General features: G+C 56.3%; 1 protein-coding gene across 1 annotated transcript; it reads left to right on the top strand.

Moving 5' to 3' along the window:
- Nucleotides 1-366: 366 nt before the first annotated feature.
- On the top strand, nt 367-24,996 carry CORC01_06885 (uncharacterized protein; the record flags this gene model as incomplete). Its single annotated transcript, XM_022618523.1, has 4 exons — nt 367-7,222; nt 7,289-13,794; nt 13,864-23,340; nt 23,506-24,996. The coding sequence occupies 4 exons, from the start codon at nt 367-369 to the stop codon at nt 24,994-24,996; spliced, it is 24,330 nt and encodes an 8,109-aa protein (XP_022475002.1).
- Nucleotides 24,997-25,548: the final 552 nt, after the last annotated feature.

Raw genomic sequence — 25,548 nt, 5'->3', positions numbered from 1 at the left:
GTCCAACAAGCCGCCCTCTCAGCGCTCATCGTCCAAAGGCAAGGTAGATTGTGTCCCCAGCCACCCTTCCCCCCTTCCCCCCTTCCAGGCTTGAAGGCTTCCCACCCCCCCGCTCGGTCAGTTTTTTGGGGGACACCCCCGGGATATAGCTTCACGGCCTGTCCCGCTTCGTCGCTACTTCCTCGAAAAACAAAACAATAACATCGCCAGATTATTGTCTGCGTACTCGAAGCACAGCCTCACCTTAATTCACCCAAGCGAAAATTCGACACCCCACGCCGTCGAAGATCCTGTCATTCAATCGCGTGTGCCCAACTCCAGCCGGCGACAGATGCGCACGACAGGGTTCGATACGCCGTCGCGACCATGATGCGAGATCCGCGTCGCCGGAGCCCAGAGAGCTCTCGGCGGCGAAGAACAGACCGCCGTGATCTTCGCGAACAGCTCGCCGCCGCTGACGAGAGCATCATATCGAGCATCCCCGGCCCATCACATAGGCCCCAAACACAACAGCAGCCCTTGCCGCAAATGTATTCGCAATCGCAATACTCCCAATCCTACGTCGAACCTCAGAGATACCCCGAACCCGAGACACATGCCGCCCCTTCTGAAAGATACCCCGATCCTCAGCGATATGGCGAGCCACAACGATACCCACACCCTGATCAGCACCAACAACAGCAGTACCCCCCATCTGATGTCTTCGTCCAGCCTCTAGGATATGGCGAACCTGAACGACATGTCCAACCGCAGGGGTACCAAGGACACCGCGAGCCCGAGAGGATGCGCCCGCGAGGCGGATCGAGTGCTTCCTCGTCGTCTTCGACATCGTCCTCCATGCTCAACATCTCAGCCAAGAGCCCCAAGTTTGGTGGCCTCTTCAACACATTCTTTAGAGCCCCTTCTGAGCAGCGCAAACGTCGTAGGCGGAAGAAACATAAAGCCCGCATACTCTCCTTTGGCAATTCCTCTTCGTCCTCGGTTAATTCCGACATGGCTTACGGTCGTGGCTATATTGACCGCGATAAGAGTCAGCAAGCGAGCCCGAGGCCGCAAGCCTACGCGAGTCCTTCACTGTACCGCACTGAGCCAGCTGACACCCGTCACCAACCACCCCCGGTGCCTCGCGATAAGACCGACGAAGAAATTCTTGAGATTGGGCGCCAACTGCAAGACATTGCGCGGAGGCAAAACGAGCATGATCTCAAGTCGGCTGCCAAGTCGCGGACATCCCAGTTGGCCGGTACCGCGGCCGGTGCCGCCGCCGCCGCCGCCGCTTTCAGCCACTTCCATAGTAAGAGTAAGAGCGACAGTAAGACTAGAGGATCTGGCACTTCTAAACCTAATGAAAACGCATCCTCCTCGGACGATGATTGGGAATCGGCGTCCGAAGATGAGTCTACTACGGATGATTCAGACAACGGCCTGGCATATGGCTCCGCCATCAAGCCGTCCAAGTCGGCAAGAATTTCGACGGAGCCCCCGGAGCAGATCAAGCCACCCCAGCGGAGGAGTACTATTGTGGACCCGCGTCTCTTCGGCCCCGTAAACTCTCTTCGCGGCGCCGTCAAAAGCCCATGCGGCTTCGGCGAGGAAGACCCCCGGTCCGCTGGTTCTTCCCGCCGCCACCACGAAGAGACGGTAGCACAGGTCGAATCACCCAAGACCGGGAAACAGCCGATGCAGCGAATCTATCCCGTGCCGACGTCGGATCCGGATAAGTTCGACTACGACCGTAGCTCTGTAACCTCATCCCGCCAAGATGTTCCCCAGCGTGCCCGACCTGAGCCGGTCCCTATTCAGCAGCCCATTCCCATTGTCCCTCTCCCATCTAAGGTTTACGATGCAGAGAGATTCGAGGAGGAGGAGGAGGAGCGCCGGAGCTCCAAGCAACCCCGCCAGCTACCCAAAGGGAGAAGTGCTGCCGAGAATGCCATCGCTGGCGTAGGCGTCGCCGCCGCGGCTCTCGGTGCGACCATGGCTGCTAACCGTAGAGATCCGGGCGAGTACCTCGAACATCACAACGATCGTCGAAGCGAAGTGCGGGACTACCGTCGGGAGGATTTCCACGATTCCTGGCAAAGCCGCCGCAAAGAGGATGAACCCGAACGTCCAGTAAGGATCGAGCTGGAAGACCGCGACCCTCGTGATCAGAGCTACGCCCGCCGGCCACATCGACGCAATAACGTCGAGATCATCGACGACCGAGACAAGCATCGCACCGGTCGTTCTGATCCCGCCTATGAGGCCTTGAAGAAGCCTGACGTCAAGACTGACCCTCGCCCGGAGGTGTACAAGCTACCCCAAGGTGACGAGATTCGAGTGGAGTTTGACCCAAAAGATGACCGCCGGCCACGTGAGGAACCCAAGGAACCTCGTAGGGATGACCGTAAGCCGGTGGTCGTGGATGAACGCCGGGATGCGAAGCGGGTAGAGAAGCCGACTGAGTCGCCCCGAGAGAAACATGGGGTGGAGCATCCCGAGGCCCCCAGTGCACAAGCCCCTATTGACCCTTTCCAGTTCCAGGTCGCTGATGATGCCTTCCAAACGCCAAAGTACGCCACCCCAAAGAGGCCCTTGACTCCCCAGGTCGTGACCGTTGACCGCGAACCCAACTTTGACGACTCTCCGCCAAGAAAGCCCGACTACTCCGAATCCCGAATGAGCCGCAAAGACTCCTTTGAACTCGAGAAGCGCTTGGAGCAGTATCAGCAAGGAGCACGAGACCATTCCCGGACCCCTGAGGCACGCCACCGGGGGGACTCGCTCCAAGAAGAACAGCACGCTGCAAAGTCCATCTACGACGAGGCAAAGCATGCTACTGTGCCGATAGCCGCAGCTGCCATTGCGTCTGCCATCGCCGTGGAAGAGGAGAGATCGCGCAAGCACCGCAACGATCATGTGACCGAGGATGGGTCCCGCGATAGATCTCGAGCCACCAAGGACGCGGTGCAAGAAGAGGCCGATAGGTACTACCGTGAGATTGCCATCGCCCGCAAGATTGCCAAGGACGAGATTCGCTCACGCAGCGCGTCTCCCCATGACGGGTCCGTCGTTGGCAAGTGGCAGGACCACGATGAAGGGCCTGATATCGTCACGATTGTAACGCCGCCGCAGATGGACCACCCCCATGACAAGAGCCCGTATGACGCGCCCAACGCTGATGTTCGTATTGATCATGTCATCATCCCTGATGAGCTTTCCCGCTTCCGCCTGCCCTACGGCCAGCTCGATTCTGGCGCACAACCGATTTTCCAATCTCGCGATCCTTCTGCCGAGCGTGAACGACCGCTGCTGAACCTCGTCCTTCCCACACCCGTTGTCACGCCACGCCACACGCCCGCCCCTGAGAAGCAAAGAGAAGAACAGCCCTCCAGCAGAACAAGGAATTCTGATCAATCTAGATCGGTTGAAGCACCTGATGCGCCTTCATCTAAAGCCGTCCCTGCAGCTGACATTGTTCTTGGGCCTAGAGGTGAGGTCGTGGAAAGGCCAACGACACCCACAGCTAAGTCAGTCAGTTGGGGCGAAAATGAGACGAAGAGCTTCCAGATTGAGAGCCCAGAGCCTCCGAGAAAGGCGCCGTCCAGCACTTCTAGCAAGTCGAAAAAGAAGAAGAAACTCGGCAAGAGCTCACCATGGGGCATCATCGCGGCAGGCGTTGCTGGTGGAGCTGTAGCCGCTGCAGTCTCCGAAGCCCCCGAGATGCGCGATCCTTTCGAAAGCAAGCCGGAAGAAGACAGGGAGAGACACAGTCCCCCAGAATCACCCAAGTCTCGTAGCGTTGAGCCTATGTCGCCCATTCTTGAATCTGCTCCGCCCAAGCTTACCACATCGTTTGAGGATGAGGCGGACTTGCCTCCGGCCCCCGGCCCAAAGCCGTCTAGCCCTCAAACATCTAGAATGCCTGGCGCCTTTGCGGATGATTTAGAATTTGCGTCTGTGCTGGCTGCTGGTCTCCAAGACACTGGATTTGACCCGAACATTGTTATTGATAACCCCACCTATATGCGACGCGACAGTCCACCAGGACAGAGTGAGCCGGCTGTCTATCAGCAGCCTTTCGCGGAGACTGTCACCGACCTGGGTATATATGGGCCTGATCATACCCATGATGGGCCCATTACGATCGATCGCGGCTTTGTCATCGGCGAAGTGCCAGACACGCCAGTGGTTGAGAAGCAGTTGAACAACGGGCACGCGACCGACTCCCCTCGCGAAATAGAGCGCCGTGACAAGGGCAAGGCCAAAGAACCACCCTTCATAGAGCAGGAGCCGCCAGTTGAAGAAGCTCAGCCGTCGAGGAAGCTGAGTAAGAAGGAGAAGCGCAAGCAAAAGGCGTCGAAGAGGCAAAGCCTCGATAGCACGTTACCCGGAGAGACATACGATACCCCCGAGTCCAGATCACAACCTGAACCTACTCCTTCGTCTGCAACAACCCCTGTTTACCGAAGACCACACGGCTATTATGACGTTCCCGAAGCCACACCACAAGCTGAGCCCAACCCCTTCGCACCGATGGACCACGCCTACGGCAGACCTCATAGCTATCACGATGTCACTGAAGCTGCACCCCAACCTCCGCCAGCTCCTTATTCGCAAACCATGGCCCCCTACGATAGACCTAACAGCTACGACGGTGAGCCTCCTATAGCTTACCGAGATCAGCCTGCTCCCTTTGCAGAGACGGGCCCTCCTTACGAGAGGCCACGCAGCTACTACGACACTCCTCAAAGCCCAGAGACCGTTGTGGCGCTTGGCCCAAAGACTCGTGGGTCCCAGGACGCACCTACCTGGGGTTTGCCCGCCTCTTCTGGGGCAACGAACCCTTATGGTGAGACTCCCGCCTCTGGAGCAGTGGACCCCGAAGCCGCCCCAGCAGATCATGAGGCCTCTCCATCTACGAAAACGAGCAAGAAAGACAAGAAAAAGAGTCGAGCCTCGAGATCTGACATCGTAGTCACGTACGATGATGATGATGATGAGCCAACAGCCCAAGAGCCATCTTCTTATAACGAACCGAGCACTTCCCGCGAGAAGCTGCCCGAGAGGGAGTTGTACCGATCCAGTGAGCCTCACGAGACTGGCGAAGATGCGTGGGAGGAGTCTGCGAAGAAGAAGAAGAAGTCCAAGAAGTCCAAGCAGAGCTCAGATGAATGGACAGATGTGGAGAAACAGAGCGATTACACTGCGACTCCAACGGTCGAACGAAACAACACTCGCGATGATCTTGAAGGATGGGACGATGTTCCGGCCAAATCTCAGCGGGACCGTTCCAAGTTCGAAGAACGAGATGTGAGCTCTGTGGTGTCTGATCCATCGAGCAGGCGCGAGAAGTCCGACCGCCGTTCCAAGAGCAGCCGGAACGAAGACCGCGACGTGAGCTCCGTAGTCTCTGATCCTGCAAGCCGGCGTGACAAATCGGAACGTCAACCTCGAAGCAGCCGGTACGATGAGGCAGACGCGAGTTCTGTGGTCTCTGACCCCTCGAGCCGACGTGAGAAATCTGACCGTCGGTCCCGGAGCAGTCGGTTCGATGATAGGGATGTTAGTTCAGTTGTGTCCGATCCCGCAACACGGAGCGAAAAGTCAGAACGCCGCTCCAAAAGTCGCCGTGAGGACTATCGGGACCCAGTCTCTGACCGTTCGTCTCGACGTGAGAAGTCTGACCGACACTCCAATGGCCCTCGCTACGACGACGATGCCAAGTCGGTGGTGTCCGAAAGCTCTGAACGCAAGAGACGTAGCCGGGACGACAAGAAGAGTCCCAAGGAAGAGGAGAAGCGCAGTAGCGGCTTCTTCAACAACCTGTTTGGAAATAGGAGCAGCAAGGATGTATCTGGCAAGGATGAGAAGTCGTCTTTTTTAGATAATGCCGGCACCCTTGGCGCGGGTGCCGGCTTGGCGAGCGCCGTGGCAGCTTTGGGCTCCATGATGTCCCGCTCCAACGCCACCGAACCGCAGTTGGAAGAGTCGTCAGATGCTCCTCGATATCGCGAGAGATCCGCCAGTCCCCCGCGAGACGTTGACATTGTCGATCCTGAGATCGTGCCGCGGACTATTAGACCTGCCATCGATCCTCAGTACGGAGACTTCCTCCCTCTGCCACCCAGCCCAATGCCGCCCAGTACCCCTGGCTCCCCTACCCAGACAGATCTGGATGAGCTTCCCGCCTTGCCCGACAGCCGGCCGGAGACGCCACCAGAAGAGCGTAGGCGCCAGCACGACTCCAAGACGCCAAAGACACACGCGCGCAAGCGCAGCAATATGGAGACACCGACTAGAAGCCCAAGTCAGACTGCTGTTCCCTTCAAGCTGCGACTGGGGCAGAGGTCGGCGCCGTCGTCTCCCGGCACCTTTGGAGTCTCGCCCGCCACTTCCCCAGCGGTGCCGACGTCCCCCGAAACCACGCACATCACCCCTCCGCACCCCGCTTCCCTTTCCAGACGCCCCTCGAGGCCCATATCGTGGGAGAGCAGTCGAGAAATCAAGCCCCTCTACTTGCTCGAGCAGGCTCGTCAGGAATCCGCAGCTCAGTCGATGGAGCCACCCGTCGATTTCCCCGAGCTGCCTCCGAGCGAGCCGTCCTCGCGGGAGTCTCCCGCACCGGAATTCGCGCTGCGCGATGACGATGTGAACTATTTCCATCAGCTTCAGGCATCGCCCTTTGAGCCTGACCTTCGCCTTGACACGGATATGTCATATTATCCCGAACATGCGAAGCGTCGTTTCAGCTCGCAGGAAACTACGCCAAAGGCAGAACATGCAATCCAGCATGCTGGTGCCATGTTCGATGCGGCATCGCCTGGTCTGCACGTCATTCCAGACGCTCCAGACGCCACCCCTCGACGATTGGATCTCTCAAAGCATGAGCTTGAGGACCTACCCGTTCTTCCTGCCAGTCCGTTGATGTCGCCGACATTGAGTCAAGGACCTGCTTCAGCAGCATTCATTTCTCAGGAGAGAGGCTTGCCAGACCCGGCATCACCAGCCCTTCCTCCAGTTGCGGGATCTGCCATCACCCCGCCGGAGTTGCAAGACTTGCCGCCGCTTCCTGCCAGCCCCGTTGCATCCCCAGCGACGGCGATTGCTAGCCCTATTCACCATTCGGACATTCCGGAGGCTAAGCTAGACCAGCTACCAGCTCTCCCCGACAGCCCTGCCACGTACGCATCTGAGGAGCCCGAGCCGGAACAAGTAGAGACCACGTCCAAAGAAAGAAGTTCGTATCTCCTACACATGACGCCCCCATCAATCGTCAAAACTCTAACGGATCGTGACACATCAGAAACACCATCAAGCCCCACGCCTAACAGCTCTCGCGACGTTGCCGCTATTTTGACCGAGGTTGAGTATGATGGTCACTCTAGCTCTCGCGATGCTGCTATTGGCGCTTTGTTGGGAGGTGCCGCGGCTGGTCTAGGGGCTGCCTACCTCGCAGACCATGCCAGGACCCAAGACAACCCTACAGAGATTGACCAAGAAGCAAAGGCCTTGGAATCTCCCGAGCCAACGATGCCACCGCTGGTTGAAGGGAAGAAGTCCAAGAAAGACAAAAAGAAGAAGAAGAAGGGCAAGGGTGCTTCAGTCGACGGTCCCTCTTCAGCTGAGCCTACTCCCGTTCTTGCGACAGATACCGATGGAGGCTTAGTGTCAAATGAGCCTCTTGCAATCGGCTCGATAGATGAGGACTTCTTGCCGTCAAGCGACCATGCACGCACCATGCCGACCGAAGAGCCGACCTTTGTCTCAACTGAAGCTGTTCCCGCTTCGCCAGTCGATAGGGCTACGGAGCAGCCAGCCGAGGTTCCTTCAGTCGAAATCTTCTCGAATGAGCCTACTAGCGCGGACGTTTTGCCGCCACTGCCTGCTGCATCTGCCGACGAAGACGCGCTTCTATCAACCGAGTTTGCTCCCTCAGTTCAGCGTATCGATGATGCGCTGCTTTCAACCAGGGAGATTCAGTCTGTAGCGCCAAACGATGAGGCCCCCGTCGCGGTCGAGGAGGTTCCATCTGTGCCCAGCGATGGTGCTGATGCTGGCAAATCCCCAGCAGAAGAAAGCGTCTCTGTGGGTCGCAATGCTCTGGTCGACGAAACAGCCCTCGAACCTGCCACACCCGAGCCTTCCCCCGAGGACAGCGCGCCCGAGAAGAAGCTGTCCAAAAAGGAAAGAAAGCAACTCAAGATCAAGAAGGCTTGGGAGCAGGCTCAGGCCGAGATGCAGGAGCTCGAACGATCCGGTGGGTCGACCGAGCAGAATAGCAAGGCCACCTCCGAAGCAGACACGACGCCGCCCTCCGCTTCTGCGCCCAAGTTTGAGCAGACTGCGAAGACGACTGAGGTTGAACGAGCTGCGGCTATCCCGTTGCCGGAAGCCTCGGATGAGGTTGTCGATGCTCCTCTGGACTCTTTGGCTGATGTCGAGTACAAGCCTGAGATCGCCATCGACACAGAGGGACAGTCGACTCCCCTTACCGTGCTTGAAGAGGCGGCGGCTATCCCCCTACCGAAGGCCTCGTCCGACGAGACCTTCGAGGCTCCCTTGGACTCTCTTGCCGATGTCAAGCACGAGCATGAGATCGCTTTCTACACAGGGGCTACGTCAACTTCCCTGCCAGTTCTTGAAAAGGCTGCAGAGGCCCGTGAGGTCAAGCAGACTCCGGCTGAGCCGCTCCCTGAGAACGTCCAAGAGATGCCTTCGTTGGATACGAAGGAGCCCTCAGAACAGGTCAAGGCTGAAGAGCAAGTCAAGTTCGAGGAGAAGCCTAAAGTTGAAGAGGATCCCTTTGCCGGCTTGAGTAAGAAGCAGAAGAAAAAGAAGATGGCAGCCATGGCTGCCGCCGCCACCGCCGCCACCGCCGCTGCCATCGCTACTACCGAAGCTGACGCCTCTGAAGCCAAGACCGCCCCCATCTCTTCAAGCCCTCCACCCGGAGCTATCTTGGAGCCACTATTCGATGCCAAAAAGGCTACGGAGACCACGGAAGCCGAAAGAGCTGCGGAAGTGCCTCTCCCTGAACTCTCGGAGACCGTTCTGGAAACTTCTTCTGAGCCAGTAGATGCTACCAAGGAGAAAGAGTTATCCGAAGCCGAAATAGCTGCTGCTGTTCCACTCCCCGAGCACGTCAATGAGTCGCTGGAACCGTTGATTGAACAGGCTAAGCCTGAAGAGCAACCAGTGGTTGACGTGGATCCCTTTGCTGGCTTGAGCAAGAAGCAGAAAAAGAAGAAGAAGGCTGAGGCTGCTGCTGCTGCCGCCGCCGAAGCCACTGAAACCAGTAAAACGGTGGAAGTAGAGCAGCTTACCGTCACGCCACCCTCGGAGTCCGTCGAAGAAACACAGTTGGCTGTTGAAGCGACTGCTGCTGCTGAAACCAACCCCTCTCAAGCTAAGGAACCAACCGAGCCTGAGCAGCTTGTAGCCACTTCTCTCGCGGACGTGGAGGAGAAGCAGCCTGAAGCAGAACCAGAGCAGCCCAAGGTGGATGAAGACCCGCTTGCGGGTTTGAGCAAAAAGCAGAGAAAGAAGAAGCTGGCTGCGATGGCCGCCGCGGCCGAGTTGGCTGCCGCAAAAGCTAGTCCTGCCCAAGCCAGTGAGATTCCCAAGGCTTCAGAGTCTATTCCAGAACCTCCTCAGGTCCCTTCTGCCGACGGCCAGGAGATCAAGGATACGAATGAAGCCGAACAACTCCCAGTACTCCCTGTCACCGAGGTACCAGTCACCGTCACGATCAAAGATGTGGCCCAAGAGCCAGTGCCTAAGGCCAATGTTCTGAAGGAGGAAGTCGAGGCTGAATTTCCTGCTACTTCCTCAACTCCTGATTCTTCAGTCCCTGACACTAAGAAGGGTAAAAAGAAGAAGAAGGGGAAAAAGTCTATGGATGTGACAAATGAGCCTCTACCATCTAGCTCGGCCCCTGAGCCCTTGACTGTCTCTTCTGAATCAGGCACTCCCGCACCAGATAACGAAGCTAGGTCCCTGAACGCTGCTGGCGACACTGTGCCCGAACAGCGAGAGTCAATTGTCACCACGAACGAGGTCCAAGACCCCGGTTCCGTTTCCGAGGCACCAGAGATTAAGTTAAGCGAGATCCAAGACAAGTTGCTTGGCCAGCAATATGGCCAAGGCTCAGAGGAAAAGCCCATTGCGCTATCGGGATCACCACCGCACCACTTCGAGTCCAACGACAAGTCACTTGACTTATCTGATAGCTTGGCTGAGCAGCAGACTGTTACTCTTGGCCAAAATGACAAACCCGCCGACGCCGACATGACCATTCCCGAAGCGCAGCCTGCACCTTTGGCACAGGAGGAAGTCTCACCCAACCCGGAAGACGATCCATGGCAGCTAGATGAGGACCCCTGGCAACAGCAGCCTTCTGTCTCTGGCCTAGCAGACATCTCTGCTGCAGAGAGCAATGAGGCTTCACAACAACCGGCAGCCGAACAAATCACTGACGAGATCTCTGTCGAATCGCGTGGGGCAGAGGATCCAGCTGAGATTTTCTCTGCGCCGTTATCCAAGAAGCAGAAGAAGAAGCTGAAGAAGTCCAAGAACGACCAGACTGCAGAAACTGAAGATGTGATTGAAGCTGACGCAAAGCCTTCATTTACCGAAATAGCCGCGAGCACAGAACCTTCTGCATCAGGCTTGGACGTCGGACCAAACGATTACGACACCTCTCAAGCTCTCTCCGCGGAGGCTGTCGTCGATAACACAACGGCGAAAACGCCTGTTGTGAAGACACCCGAGGAGACGTCTGCTTTACCCAATGCCGAACCAGATGCTACTACTGTTCCTCTTCCAAGGGAAGATGACATCGCTGAGCAGGCACCTGAACAAGCTATTGCCGAAGCGGATGCTGCGGCAGTGCCTCTTCCGGAGGATGTTGCCGAAAAGACTGACGAAGTACCCGAACCAGCTTCGGCTGAGAGGGATGCTGCCGCGGTACCACTTCCGGAAGATGTCACTGAGGAAGCTTCCGTTCCCGCCCTTGAAACTTCTGACAATGTGCCAGCTGTCGTAGACGACAGCGCAACGGCAACTTCTGAGCCTCCTATTCTGAGCGTGATGTCGCCACCGGCTGAGCCCGTTCAATCCGAAGCGTCCGGGAAGAGGAAGAAAAAGAAGAAGAAGGGCAAGGGTACCTCGCTGTCGCAGTTGGACGACGTGATGTCATCCGAGTCGACGCCTCTGCAATCCCCAGGCGTTCAGACTCCTACCACTGAGGTCCCTTCTACTAAGGCTACTACTACTGAGACTCCCGCCTCCGATGTCCGTGTTGGTGAAGCTCCCGCCATCGACACCCCGGCGTTCGACGCCTGGGGAATCGAGAGTCCTGCTCCCGAGTACTTTGCCGACGCCCCTACCACTGAGGTCCCCTCTGTTCAGGCTCTTTCTATCGAGACTCCTGCCGTCGAGACTCCTGCCGTCGAGACTCCTGCCGTCGAGACTCCTGCCGTCGAGACTCCTGCCGTCGAGACTCCTGCCGTCGAGACTCCTGCCGTCGAGACTCCTGCCGTCGAGACTTCCGTCGAGACTCCGGCTGCCGAGACTCCGGTTGTTGAGACCCCGGAAGTTGAGACTTCGACCACTGAGGCTTTGCCATCGCAACCTCTCTCAGCTGAAGGCTTCGTCACTGATAAGGCATCCACTGAAGAGCCAGCGGCCGAGGCATCCGTCTCAGAAGTTCCAACCATAGAGACAGTCGCCGAAGACCTATCCAGTGGAAACAATATTACCGATGCCGACGCCTTTGAACCCATCCGCGCGAACGCACAGCAATCGGAAGATACCGTCCTGCAGACCAACAAGCCAGACGTACCGGCTGAAACGGGCCCTTCCACAGCAGAGGCTCCTGAGACTCCTACCTCTTCTACCCTTCCCGCCGAGCAACCGCAAGATTCGACTCCGACCGAGGAGACTTCCAAGTCCTCTAAGAAATCAAAGAAAAAGAAGAAGAAGGACAAGAAGGCAGTCGAAGAGGACCCGGAAGCTAGCACAGTCGTCAACGATGAGCTCCCTATCGCACCTGCAGACATCGCTTCATCTAACTCAGCTACTGACGAGAAATCCCCTGTGATTGATGCGCCAGATGAGCAGAAATTGGTTGACACAGCCGATCAATTCCAGCCGATCGATGTCAACGTAGCAAATTTCGCCGCGGAGGAGACAGCTCAAGCGGGATCTCAAACGTCAGCAATGACAGAAAGCCAGGACGAAGCCTTCCTCACACCTCCGCAAGATCCTGCCACTCCTATTAGTCCGGATGAGGTTTTCGAGAATGCTTCTCAGGAGCCGACGTTGGTCGACAGCCAAACTGCTTCACTTGACTTCAAACCGCAAGAATCATTCGCCGAGGACCAGCAGAACCGTGGTCTGGACTCTCCAATTGAATCGGAAGCACCATCATCCAATAAGAGCAAGAAGAAGGCCAAGAAGGCTGCTGCTGCTGCCGCTGCCGCTGCAGCCGCCGCTGTCGTCGCATTGGAACCAACTGTTGAGGACGCCGCCAAGGATTCGGACAAGAAGGATACAATGGACGAGAAGGTTACGGACGAGTCGATCCCAGACAAGACAATCACGGACATTGGAGACTCGAACACAATTTCAGACAAGACTGGGGAGATGGAGCAATCATCGCAAGAACCCCCCGCGAGCGGAGAATTCGCTACGGACAGCAAGATTTCAGAGGAGGCAGACCCAGGACCAACTGTTAACAAAAAGGGAAAGAAGAAGAAGAAGGGCAAGAAGTCTTCCACCCTGGACCCGGAGAGTACCCTCGAAAACTCGACAGATGTAGCGAATACAAGAGAACAGTCCGCTTATTTGACCTCTCCATCGGGAGAGCTTAGCAGTGACGAAATCCCCTTCCCGCAAGCAGATACGTCGACAGAGGCTGAGTGGCCGACTGCTACAACTGCGGGCAAGAAGAAGAGGAAATCCGTGACCTGGGCACCTGAACTGGAGTCTTTCTCGACCATTGTTGAGCCTGAACTGCCTCATAAAGACGAAGCTGGCTCGGAGACGGCAAGCAACACGGAAAGCGATTCCATCATTGAGGCATCCACTGCAACCGAGCTAAGCTCGGCTGAGGATGCTTCAAAGACAGGGGACTTGCCCGAAGCAGGCAGTCAAGGCGACGTTTCGGCCTCGCAAGGCATCGATATCGACCAAACAGCCACGCCCGGAGCGGAGAAGGATCTCGACTCCGATGGCCAAGCACAGATGCACCCTGCAATCGAGGCTTTGCCCACACTGCAAGACACCACCCCGACCCCCGGCGACGAAGTTCCGTCATCTGCTGGGCTGAACACAACGCGGGGAGTTGCAGGCGAGCCAATGGACCTTCAGCCTGAACAGCCCTGGTCTGCGTTTGGGGAGCCTTCAGCGACTGCGTCTTCCAGTGAGGGCGGCGCAGAAGTGGCCAACGAGAAGGGCGGTGAGACATTAGAGCGGGAGGTGGACGCGGAGCAGGTGGCTAGCACCCAGGCTGGTGCAACATCGGTCCCCGAAGCTGCGGGCCGCCCTGACACCATTGACGAACCATCAACGGGAACCAACGCTCAAACGGGAGAGGTCGGCAGCCAGGACCCCGGCCTGCATGTGGGTGTGGAGCCGATTGACGACAAATCACTGGAGAACACGCAAAACGGGCGGATAGCGGATGCCCAACCCGTGGGACCGGCCCTCACCGACTCGGCCCTGGAGGCTGGAGGTCCACTTTTACCCCCGGTCATAGCCTTGGCGAATCAAGACACAAACACGGAGATCCCCCAACCTCTAGGACAGGTACACAGTCAGACATCATTGGAGGTTGGCAAAAAGTCTGACGCGGGGATTACTGACTCTTCTGCCGAGACCCTTTCGGAAGACGTCCAACTAGACAAGATCTCAAACGTCGAAAAGAAAGAAGAAAAGAAGGACCAGCGAAAGGAATTCGATCCTCTCGCGGCCAATGCTGAACCCCCGGGCCAGTCAGACAATTCGGAATCGTTGGGTCAACCGATCACTCCGGAGCCGCAACTAGAGCCGCTTTCGGAGACCCTCCCCAGCGTTGAATCGACAGGGGACCCGAGCACCGCCCAGGACCCCGACCAGACCGAGTTACAAGCCGGTCAGGGAGACGACATTGGTTCTGAGCCCTCAAGCTCGAGCAAGATGTCCAAGAAGGACAAGAAGAGCAGCAAAAAGAAGACCAAGGCCGCAGCTTCCGAACCAATCCCTCAGGATGATGTCCAAAATCTCAAGTCACAGATTGTGGACGACGGAGCCCCGGCTGTCAAGGCCATTGATGAACAGGTCCAAGCATCGGAACAGGCGGGGCCGGAACCCTCGCTGCCCGTTGCGGACGCCCTGGAGGCGGCCGCCGTAACAGAAGCAATTGAGGCTGGCGAGGATGAATGGGCAGTTCAGCCAGCTGGCAAAAAGAGTAAAAGAGACAAGAAAAAGAAGGCCGCAGCTCAAGCGTCTGCTGTAGTGGAAGAGAAAAGCACCGAGTCTGCACCTGAAACGCGCGAGATTGCTGCTGAGGCGGAAGCTACTTTGCAATCCTCAGGTGTGGATGAAGCCTCCAGGGAGGATGATACTGGTGACCACCAGCCAACCCACGTGGGAACAACAGAGGTCCCCACGGATGTTCTGGGAAGTGCAGAGTCCAAGAAGAGTGAAGAGACGCAAATCCCTGCGGAAAGCATATCGGAGGAGGTTCAAAGTTCATTACTATCAACAACAAAAGATGAGCTGCTAGCCGAACCCGCAGAGGCTGACATCAATGATTTTGAGCCGACCAAGAAAAGTAAAAAGGACAAGAAAAAGAAGAAGAAGCAGCAAAGCCTTCAATTGGATGATAGTCGGGAACTTCCTCAGTCGCCGACTCAACTAGAGGAGTCATCTGAACACCAAGAAAGGGCGACCCCATCTGCTTCTCCTGATGACGTCTCGTTGCCTGACGACACAGCACAGAAGCCTTCTGAAGATGGTCGTGCTTCATTGGATACGGCACCTGAAGACCTGCCAAAGGCCGATGCCCAGGACGACCTGAAGTCTGAGGAAGCACCTCCGACCCAAGACTCAACAGCAACTTTGCAGCCTACCGACACGGAAGTAGGAGCCTCCCTCAACCCTACGACTGAAGAACCTCAAGTCAGTCAGGAAACACCATCAGAGCCTCTCAGCCAAACAGATCCTACTCCAGCGGCGACGATCGAGACGCCTGCAGATAGCACCAGTGCACTGCCGGAAGAAGAACTCCCGGCTGTTACGAGGAAGTCTAGGAAGGACGAGAAAAAGAAGAAGGATCTCGCTTCTAGCACCCCCGATGAGGCGCCAGCGACGTCGTACCCGGAGCCTGTGGCCAAGGAAATTGACCTGCTGGACGTAATGCAGACTTCCGAGCCGTCAACCATGCCTGCCGTTGAACCGGCCGCAGAAGAGTCAAGCTCCAAAGCATCGGAGGACGTAACTATCCCATCAGAGGTAGCAGTAATCACCGAGTCAAGAGCCATCACTCCCGAGGGTCCTGCCATTGAAGAACAATGGTCGACGCCTATAGCGGAAGAGGTCGCCACCTCGAAGAAATCGAAGAAGGGCAAGAAGAAGGACAAAAAGGACGCTAAGCTTGATGCTTTGGACGAGCAACTTCCGATTTTAGAGACAGGAGCTACGCCTTTATCGATACCTGTGCTGCAGCAGAAGGAAACTCGCGAGGAAGCCGTCGTTTCTGGTGCCGAGGAGAGTAACCAGCTGAAAGACACATCGGAAAAGCCCGCACTTCCAACAGAGACTATCCAACAGACAGGGGTTCCTGCCGAAACGGAGCCCGAGCAAGAAACGACTATCGAAGAGAAGACGGCACCGGAATCGGAACAGCCTGAGGTCGAGGAAGATCCCTTCAAAGACATGAGCAACAAACAGAAGAAGAACAAGAAGGCAGAGATCGCTGCCGCTGCTGCCCTGGCCGAGACTGCTACCGAGCCGGTCGTTGTTGCTGAAACCGCTGCCGAGGAGCCTAAGGCGACCACCGAGGAACAATGTGCCAACTCCGCGCCTGCTGTTGAGAGCCCTGCCGGGGCGCAGTGTACTGATGGGAACACCATCGAGGAGACTTCTGTGCCAGAGCCACAACCCACAGAGGAACCAGTGAGTGCCCCAGAGGCTGCAGCGAAGTCAGCGGAGCAGCCAAAGAATGAGGAGGGCCCGTTCAAGGGTATGAATAAAAAGCAGAGGAAGAAGAAGATGGCCGAGATGAAGGCGGCCGCCCAAGCTGCTGCCGCTGCTGCCACTGCTGCCGCTTCTGTCGAGGCTGAGAAGACACCGGAAGACAACGCTGCTGAGGAGAAACCTGCCGACGATACTCCCATTGAGCTGCACCCCGCAGAGGACGTGCTGGCCGAGGAGAACTCCACCGACGAGACCTCCGCCGAGAAGAAGCCTGCTGATGGGAAGCTTGCCAATGAGAAGACGCTTGTCGAAGACACGACCGCTGATAAGACTCCCATCCAGTCGTTAATCGAGAAGCAGCCTGCATCGGAGCCAGAAGGCGCAGCGGAGCCAGATATTGGGTCAGAGCCAGGATTAGAGCCAGCCAAAATTGAGGAGGATTCTTCCAAAGGTCTGCACAACAAGCAAAAGAAGATGAAAGCCGAGGTAGCTGCCGCCGCTAAGGCCGCTGAGGCCACTGCCGCTGCTGAGGCTGTCTCAGAGGCCCTGGAGTCATCCTCCAAGCAAAAAGCGGCCGAGGATGAGATGCCCGCGACAATCAAACTTGCCGACGGGGAGCCTGTTGCTCAGGGTGTCGATACAAAAGAGCCTCCATCCGAATCAAAGTCGGTGCCTGAACCGGAGCCCGAGCAGCCTCAAACCAAAGAGGATCCTTTCGCTGGCCTGAGCAAGAACGGGAAGAAGAAGGAGATGGTTGCGATGGCTGCCGCCGAGGCCGAAGCAAAGCCTGTGGAGCAGGTGGTCTATGAAGACAAGGTTTTCGATGAGACACCTGCAGAGACTCTCGCCGAGGATAAGGCTATTGAAGAGACGCCTGCTGAAGCCCCGGCCGACGAGAAGGTGCCTATCGACCACAAAGCCACCGATGAGAAGGATGTGGAAGACTCTCTTGTTGCAGAGGCGTCCCAGGTCGACGAGGACCCCTTCAAGGGGCTAAGCAGTAAGCAGAAAAAGAAGAAAATGCGTGAGATGGCGGCTGCTGCTGCTGCTGTTTCTGAGGCTGCCACTGCTGAAGCTTCACAAGTCTCTAAAGAAAAGCCTGATGAAGTGGAGTTTGAGAGCAAGGCCACCGAGGAAATGCCTGCTGAGGAAACGCTTGCCGAGGAGACTACTGAAGAGAAGCCCGCCGAGAAGTCCGAGTCGGAACCGCTAGCCATCGAAGAGGACCCTTTAAAAGGTCTGAATAAGAAGCAGAAGCAGAAGAAGGAGATGGTCGAGATGGCTGCTGCCGCCGAGGAAGCTACCCCCGAAGCGAAGGACGACCATCACGACAAGGCCGCCAGCAATAATGCAGACATCCCATCCGAGCAGTCCCTCGCACCCGAAGCAGAGACTGCTGCGACATCTGATGACACTCCCAAGGATGCGAGCCCAGTACTTATTGAGGTGAATCATGCACCAGAAAAGGCTGAGAGCCAAAACGATACTTCCGCACCTCCAGATGTCAATGTTGATGATGAATCCCCGGTGATCGGCAAGAAGGCGAAGAAAGACAAGAAGAAGAAGAAGGGCAAGGCCTTGATCATGGTTGAGACCGAACCTTCGACTGAGACTATCACTCAAACGACCGAACCAACCACAGAGCCATCTGCCGAAGCGGCTGCCGAGCCCATCCGTGAGCCTTTGATGAGCGACCCTGTCGGGTTCGTCGAGCACACAGATGCTGCAGTAGAGGAACCTTCCACATCAATGCCAAGTGCTGCAGTTGACCAGCATGCCGAACGGTCGATGCAGCTTGAGAACGCCGAAGAATCTCGTGAGGAGCCAGCCAAAGAGTCAATCGAAATGGCGGTAACAGAGAAGTCTTCCCGTGCTGCCCAAGACTCTCCTCAACCTGTGGAGGATTATTCATCCCCGAAGTTGTCAAAGAAGGACAAGAAAAAGAATAAGAAGGGCAAGCTTCAAGACGACTCGAAAACCCCCTCTGGAACCGCAACGCCCACTGCCGAAGAGCCCTCAGAGCCCGTCGGCGGATTCGCTCCTGATGTTAAAGAAGCCACAGGCGCAACTACCACCGATGCTCCGTCACTGAAACCAACCGAAGCAAGCAAGGAGGATTCGGTAGCAGAATCAGTAGCCCAAGGAGATGCCATCACTGCAGGCGCAGAAGAGGCGGCAAAGATGGGTAGCGGGCCATTTTCTGTGCCTTCTGACGTTGATGAGGTTAAGGAGATGCAATCAGCCGACACAGACTCGCAGACTATCGCGACAGAGGTTACCACAGCTCCGGTGGAGGAATCTTCCGCTGAAAAACCTAACAGGACGCCTGTCGAGTTGGCTCCCGTCGATGGCCCCATTCAGACACCTATCGAGGCTTCCAACGAGAGTCCAAACCTCGAATTCTCAGCCTTCCAGAAGAAGTCGAAGAAGGACAAGAAGAAGAAGAGCAAAACTCAGGATGACTTTGAGATCCCATCGGGAACTGCCACCCCAGCTGAGGAGGCACTTCAGCCCGTGAGTCAACAAACGCAGTTGCCCAATGTATCCGTCGAGCCGGCAGAGACTTCTGCAGATGCCAAATCACCCGAGGCTGAGCCAATCTCGGCCCCAATCGAAGAGGTGGAAGATCGCTCTATCGAGAAAACCATCGCACGAGCACATATACCCTCGAACCAACTGGATACTGCCATTGATCCAGATGCCATCGCCAAGGATTCCCAGCTTCCAACTGGCGGACCAGTTGAGGAAGAATGGCCCGAGAGTGTGCCTGTCAAGAAGTCCAAGAAGGATAAGAAGAAAAAGAAGAAGTCCATGGCCGAAGAGGATTTCGATCTTGCATCTGGAACCGCCACCCCGATGGAGACAACCATTGAAGACACCGAGGAGGACGTGACACATGCTGACAATGCTACCACTACCAACAGATCTCTGGCCTCTGATAAGATGGTTTTAGAGATCCCACCGGCCGAGCATCCTGTGGAAGCGTCACTTGAGGGCGACTCTGCAGAAGCCTTAGTGCAGAAGGAAGCAAGGTCTTCACCTGCGCATGAGGGCCCGCGGGAGCATTCTTCAGCACCGACGGTCGAGGACCAGCCCCAACCATCAACCGAGTCCAAATCTCTTGACCTTGAGACCGAGAAGAGCCCGGAAGACACGCCTGCTGCCGAGGAGCCATCAGAGTTCGTAGTCAAAAAGTCCAAGAAAGACAAGAAGAAGAGAAAGTCTACCTTGGTTGAGCTCGAACCTATCGTCCCAGCTGCTGAAAAACAAGGTACCGCGTCGGAAAGCACTGCCGCCAATTCAATCGAAGAGCCCAGCACTGCAGAGCCTATCATTGAGAGCTCGGCCGTCGAGCCTGTAGAGGAAACGGTCCTGCCTGCTGAGGACTCGCCCGAGGCATCAACTTCGAAGAAGGGTAAGAAGAACAAGAAGAAGCAGTCTCTCTCAGTTGAGCCCGAGGTTGAGACCACTCGCACAGAGCCCGAGATCATCTCCGATGCGCAGGCGGCTTCGGTGGTTCACGAGACCCAACCCACAGTTGTCCTCTCACAAGATGACCAGCCTGAGCAACCAAAGGAATCAGACGAACCAATGAGCACTCTGGGCCTTGAACCCAAGCCGAATGTTCTGGACAGCCAGCCTGATGCTGCATCTTCGATTCAGCAAGAATCCGTCGCTCCCATCTCATCTGAGAGACTCTCCGAGGATCCTTACGATCAACTCCGTCCATCCGAAACGCCTGACGTCGTGGCCAAGCCAGAGGTCGTGCCCTATACTGGCCTTGCTGATTTCGCACCTGCGAAGAAGAACAAGAAGGACAAAAAGAAGAAGCGACAGAGCCTGGCATTTGACGACGCTGAACACGAGTCGCCCTTGGCATCTGACACGGCAATATCCAAGCTTGAGTCGACTGAGCAGCAGGATATCGAACCAACACTGGGTCGCCAGTCTCCAATTGAAGAGCTTGCCTCGAGAACCGGAGACTATGTTGCGACCGACAAGCCGGCATCGACAGATGACAATATCGCAGCGGACAGGTCCCTCGAGTCCACAGGTGCTCATCAGCCTCTGTCCACTTCCGATGCATCAGCAAGCCCCGACAAGATGGATGCCTTGACCCCTGACCACCACCGAGACCTCGACCAACCCCAGACAACAGTTGAGAACGCACCGGCTGCTGAACCTACATCGGAGAAGGCAATCGGAAATGAGACATTCCCTGATGATACCCTGGTGGATCCGGTCTTGCCCAGCGCTCCATTGGACGTAACCGAGCAGGACGACATGCGGAGCTTTGAGGAACCAAGCGTACCAATTATCCTGAAGAATATGTCCCCTGAGGAGCCTGAAGAGACATTTGGTCTCGAGAAGTTCAAAAAAGACGACAAAAAGCGCGACAGCCAGGTGCAGCTCGACGAGCCGGCCACGCCCTCTCTCGAGACCACAGAACCCTCTGAACAGGCGACTATCATCGAGCCAGCGCCTGATGTCATCCCTGAGGGAATATCTCAGGAACCCGGCGAGGTTGATGTTGCGCCGCAAGAACCATTTGCGGAGGAGCTCGTCTCCAAGAAGTCGAAGAAAGACAAGAAGAAGCCCAAGCGGCTTTCTTTTGCGGAAGAACCAGCAACGTTCCTCGAGGAGCAGACGAGCGCCCCAGCCCTACCCATAATTGAGAGCGGTCATAACCCAACGAAGACATCAGAGAACTTTGCCGACACCACCACTGACGCTGATGTTGCCAAGACCTCGTTTCCTTTGGAAGACGTACTTCATCAGACAACCAGTATAGTCGAACCAGAATCAACGCCTCAACCCATCATTGCTGGTGATGATGAATGGGACATCCCCGCACCCAAAAAGTCGAAGAAGGGCAAGAAGGGCAAGAAACAGTATACAACTCTGGACCGCTCACCCATCAGCACCAACTTACAGTCGGAACAAGAACCGTTTGTGCCTGGGCCCGGCCCATCTGAAAATGCGACAGGCCAGGTTGAGTATTTCGACAGTGCACCGCGCGATATCACTCGAAGCCCTTCAGCGCCACCGCCTCCAGAGACCGCATCTGCCCTCGAATCTCCTGCAGACATTGTTCCCGAGCCTACCAATGTCAATACCCCATCGCCTACGTCGAACAAGTCAGTGGACATCGATCTCACTCCCGCACAAGAGACCAGCACCGTCGTTCACGAACTGCCTTTTGATCAGCCAAACAAGCGCAAGAAGATGAAGACGAGAGAGTTATCCGACACTCTTCTCCCAGAGCCGATCATTAGCTCTCGAGACGTTGCTGCTGCGTACTTTGATGACCACAAAACCCCTGTAGAGGGCATCAGCAAAGCTGGAGATGAACTCCCTACCCCTGAAGCCGACGTACCTCGTGAGCAAGAGATTTCTGGGCCGACCGCGGGCAAAGATGAGTCTCTTCGGGAATCAGAACCGGCCACGTCTCTGGACATCGCTGCTTCGTACATGGAGCACAAGTATGACCATAAGCCGGTTGAACCTGTTCAGCAAAGCATACCAGAGAAGAAGGCATCCGAGTCGTTGGGCATTGGCGCCGCAGTAGGGGCAGCAGCAGTTGCTGCTGGTGCTGCAGCCCTTGCCAGCAAGTCTAGCAGTAAGAAGAAGAAGGGAAAGAAATCAAAGTACGAGGATATACGCGCGGCGCAAGAGGAAGACATGTTCGATGAACCTTCTCTCTGGGAAGGTGCCGATAGAAAAGATGTCAACGAAATTGCAACCAAGGAGGTGGAGGACTTTTGGGGCGGCGGTGAGGATGCTGCTGATGACCACATGCCGGAGCCATCAGCCAGGACGAGCATGGCGGCGGACGACGTCTTTGGTCCCTCGCTTCAAAGAAAGGAGGACATTCCGAGCCAAACACAGGAGACCATTTTCCATGAACAAAAGCCCGGCGCGTCTCCAGCATCACGAAGCTTGGAAGAAGACGTATCGAAAGGAACGACACAGGAGAAAGACAAGGCGAAGGATGTTTTGAGTCTCGTAGCACCGCTCAAGGGAAAGGCTCAGGATGACAACATTGAGAGCCCGATTCTCGGCAGAGAGATCGGAGCAGAACAGGCAAGCGAGTCTACAGGCATGACGACACAACAGCGCTCATTGAGCCGAGGCGCAAAAACACCCATGAAGAATACTATGGTCAGCGAGATGGACGAAGCCGTCGACCGTGGGTTCGAGGCCGAGGCCCGTCGCGACCTATTCGTTGGACGTTCTCCAAACAGCCCTGAGCGGACCTTCGAGATGAGCGGTTTCCGGAGCCCGGTGCCGAGCATCTTGCCGCCTGTTCAGGAGGAAGGTCACGATGGGAGCGATCTCGAACCTCGATTGTTGTACAGACCTGCTTCTCGCACAACCACGGGCTCACCGGACCCAACCCGAGACAGCGGGTTTGTACCCAGCTCGCCTCACCCGCTCAGAAAGGGCGGGTTCGACAATGAAGAGCAGCGAGACAGCGGCATTCACCTTCGGGACTGGCAGGGACAAAGATCACCAGTCCGGGATGGGCGCGGGACTCCCGAGTTGAGGGTTCATAGAAGCGAAAGACGACGATCTCGAGAGCTGGAGAGAGCGAAGTCCCCAGAAAAAGTGTCAGTGATTGACGGAGAGGCTCGCGATCACCCACTTTCCAGGACGCCAGTACTACGAGAACCTGCAGCACGGGAGCTAACTCCAGAGCCGCAAAAGTACAAACGGGGCATCAGCCCGGAGCTCGAGAGACGAAGAAACAAGTATCAGGACCTGGCGTCGGCTGCCTTGGCTGGTGCAGCAATCAGCAGCACTGTCTCGTCACCACGCAGCACTCCCCCACCAGGTAATCGCAGCGTTTCCGACAGGGTCGCACGGCTGCAGCCGTCAGCGCCTACAGAGCCTGTAGCGCGCAGATCCATGTCCAACAGCAGCCTGTCACGGCACCGACGGGCCATGGGGACGCCAACGCCAGAACCACTAACGTTGCGGCCTGAGAGCCCAGGCATCAAACGTTCAGGCAACGCCACCCCGCCTCTTCGCCGGGTCGACAGGCGTGTAAGCGGAGACCTGCGATCCATCAGCCAACGAAGTCAGCTTGACCTCAACAAGGACCCGACCAGCTCCTCCAACACCCCCGTCGCCAACGAAGGTCGTGTCCGTACTAAGGACATGGCCGACGTCTTTGTGAGTTATTCTTGCATTGCTGTTTTTTGTTTTTCATTGCGCACAATTAATTTTACTCTTTCTGCTCTTTTGCTTCCCCGCCTGCGATTCCAAGTGTTTATTGTTGCTCGAAGCGCTTGTGATTGCATCGCCAGCCTCTGACAACTTGACTGACCTCAATCGTAGGATGGATTCGGTGAAGGCCGCATCGGCTCTCCCCGATCGCCTACCCGACCACACAGCATGCGGCGTCGCCAGAGCATGCAAGTCCTCGAGCTCGAGTCTCGCGTCGAACAATTGATGGCCGAGAACCGGATGCTCACAGACGCCAAATCCCACGCCGACTCTCACAACAGCAACAGAGCCTCTGGTATTCTGGCAGAGCGCGATGCCGAAATCGACGTCCTCAAGCAATCGCTCGAATTTCTACAAAAGGAGGTCGCCCGGTTGACAGAGGTCAATGAGGGCTTGAACAGCGCCAATACCCAACTTGCTGCCCAACACAGTGAGCGATATCGGTCATTGGAGACCCAGCACTCTGAAGCCTCCAGACAATTGGAGCAAGTGCGCAACGAACAAAACCACTTCCAGGAGTCACTACTACAGAAGGATGCCGAGATTGGCCGGCTACGCTCCGAGCTCGATGCGGCCAAGGACAAGATTCGACAGATGCAGCGCCAGATCCTGGCTACCAAGGGCGCCGACAGCGATTTCCTCAATGTCAAGGACGTCGACCACTTTGACCATAGATGTCAGCAGCTCTGCTCTCACGTACAGCAGTGGGTTCTGCGCTTCTCCAAGTTCTCCGACATGCGCGCCTGCCGCAAGACAAATGAGATCAACGACGAAAAGGTCATTGACCGTCTCGACAACGCCATCCTGGATGGCACCGACGTGGACACTTATCTCGGCGACCGTGTCAGGCGCCGAGATGTCTTCATGTCCATGACGATGAACATGATTTGGGAGTTCGTGTTTACTCGTTACCTCTTTGGCATGGACCGCGAGCAGCGACAAAAGTTAAAGTCGCTGGAAAAGCTGCTGACCGAGGTCGGCCCTCCCCCGGCCGTCCGACAATGGCGCGCCGTCACCCTGACGCTGCTTTCCAAGCGCCCCAGCTTCAAGCACCAGCGCGACCTCGACACCGAGGCCGTGGTCCAGGCCATCTTCCAAACGCTGTCCAGGGTCCTCCCTCCCCCTTCCAATCTGGAGGACCAGATTCAATCACAGCTGCGCCGCGTGATGCGAGAGGCCGTCGACCTCTCCATCGAGATGCGCACACAGCGCGCCGAGTACATGATGCTCCCGCCGCTGCAGCCGGAATACGACGCAGATGGCGAACTCGCCGAGACCGTCACGTTCAACGCGGCGCTCATGAACGAGCGCAGCGCCGATAAGTCGGCCTCCAACGAGGCCCTCGAGGCCCAAAGCGCCGTCGTGCGCATCGTCCTGTTTCCGCTCGTCGTCAAGAAGGGCGACGACGGCGGCAATAACGACGACGAGATTGTTGTGTGTCCTGCCCAGGTGCTGGTGGCTCGGCCCAAGGGCAAGTCCGTTAGGCTGTTCACGCCCGGGAGCGACGCTGGCGGTGCGTCGCTTGGCGGGCAGACGGCAGCCACGCGCAGCGATCTCAGCATGGGTACATTTTTACCCGATCAAGCCTCCAATGTGCGGTAGAGGAGTTTTCTCTACGCAATGAGGATTAAGACGAGAGAGAGGGGTAATATACGAGAGAAGGGAGGCGATGTGAAGGTGGTAGTGCTAGATGTAATGGAAAAAGATTGGCTCCCAAACGGTTAGACACAAGAGGTGGGAAAGTACATTAAATGGGAGGATCAGTACATTGGTTTGGGGGGAGAAAACGGGATACCAACAAGAACAACAACCATCCAAAGATTACGAAGTTTATGACATATTTCCCATCTTCTGGCTTCGGGAGGACGGAACGGGAAGGCACGGAAGGCACGGAAGGGGGAAAAGAATGGCTGAAGTTTTTTTTGTTTAGTCTTTTTAGTTTTTTTTTTCCTTCCACTTTGCCGAGTTGCACGACGATACCTCTGGGGTTCTTACTTATTTTATCTTCTTATTTCTCTTTCCTTCATCATGAAAAGGGGTCTCGCCTCTCAGCCTGTGCTGTGCCTTTTTTCTCACCCAATCGATGCCACCCACATCTTATTCTTGTCAAAAGAAGTGTTGCAATGGACATTCTCAAGGAATGACGGCTTCCTG

Source organism: Colletotrichum orchidophilum (assembly GCF_001831195.1).
Source record: "Colletotrichum orchidophilum strain IMI 309357 chromosome Unknown Scaffold_53.1, whole genome shotgun sequence".
Taxonomy (NCBI): domain Eukaryota; kingdom Fungi; phylum Ascomycota; class Sordariomycetes; order Glomerellales; family Glomerellaceae; genus Colletotrichum; species Colletotrichum orchidophilum.
This window is presented reverse-complemented; position numbering and strand designations above follow the sequence as displayed.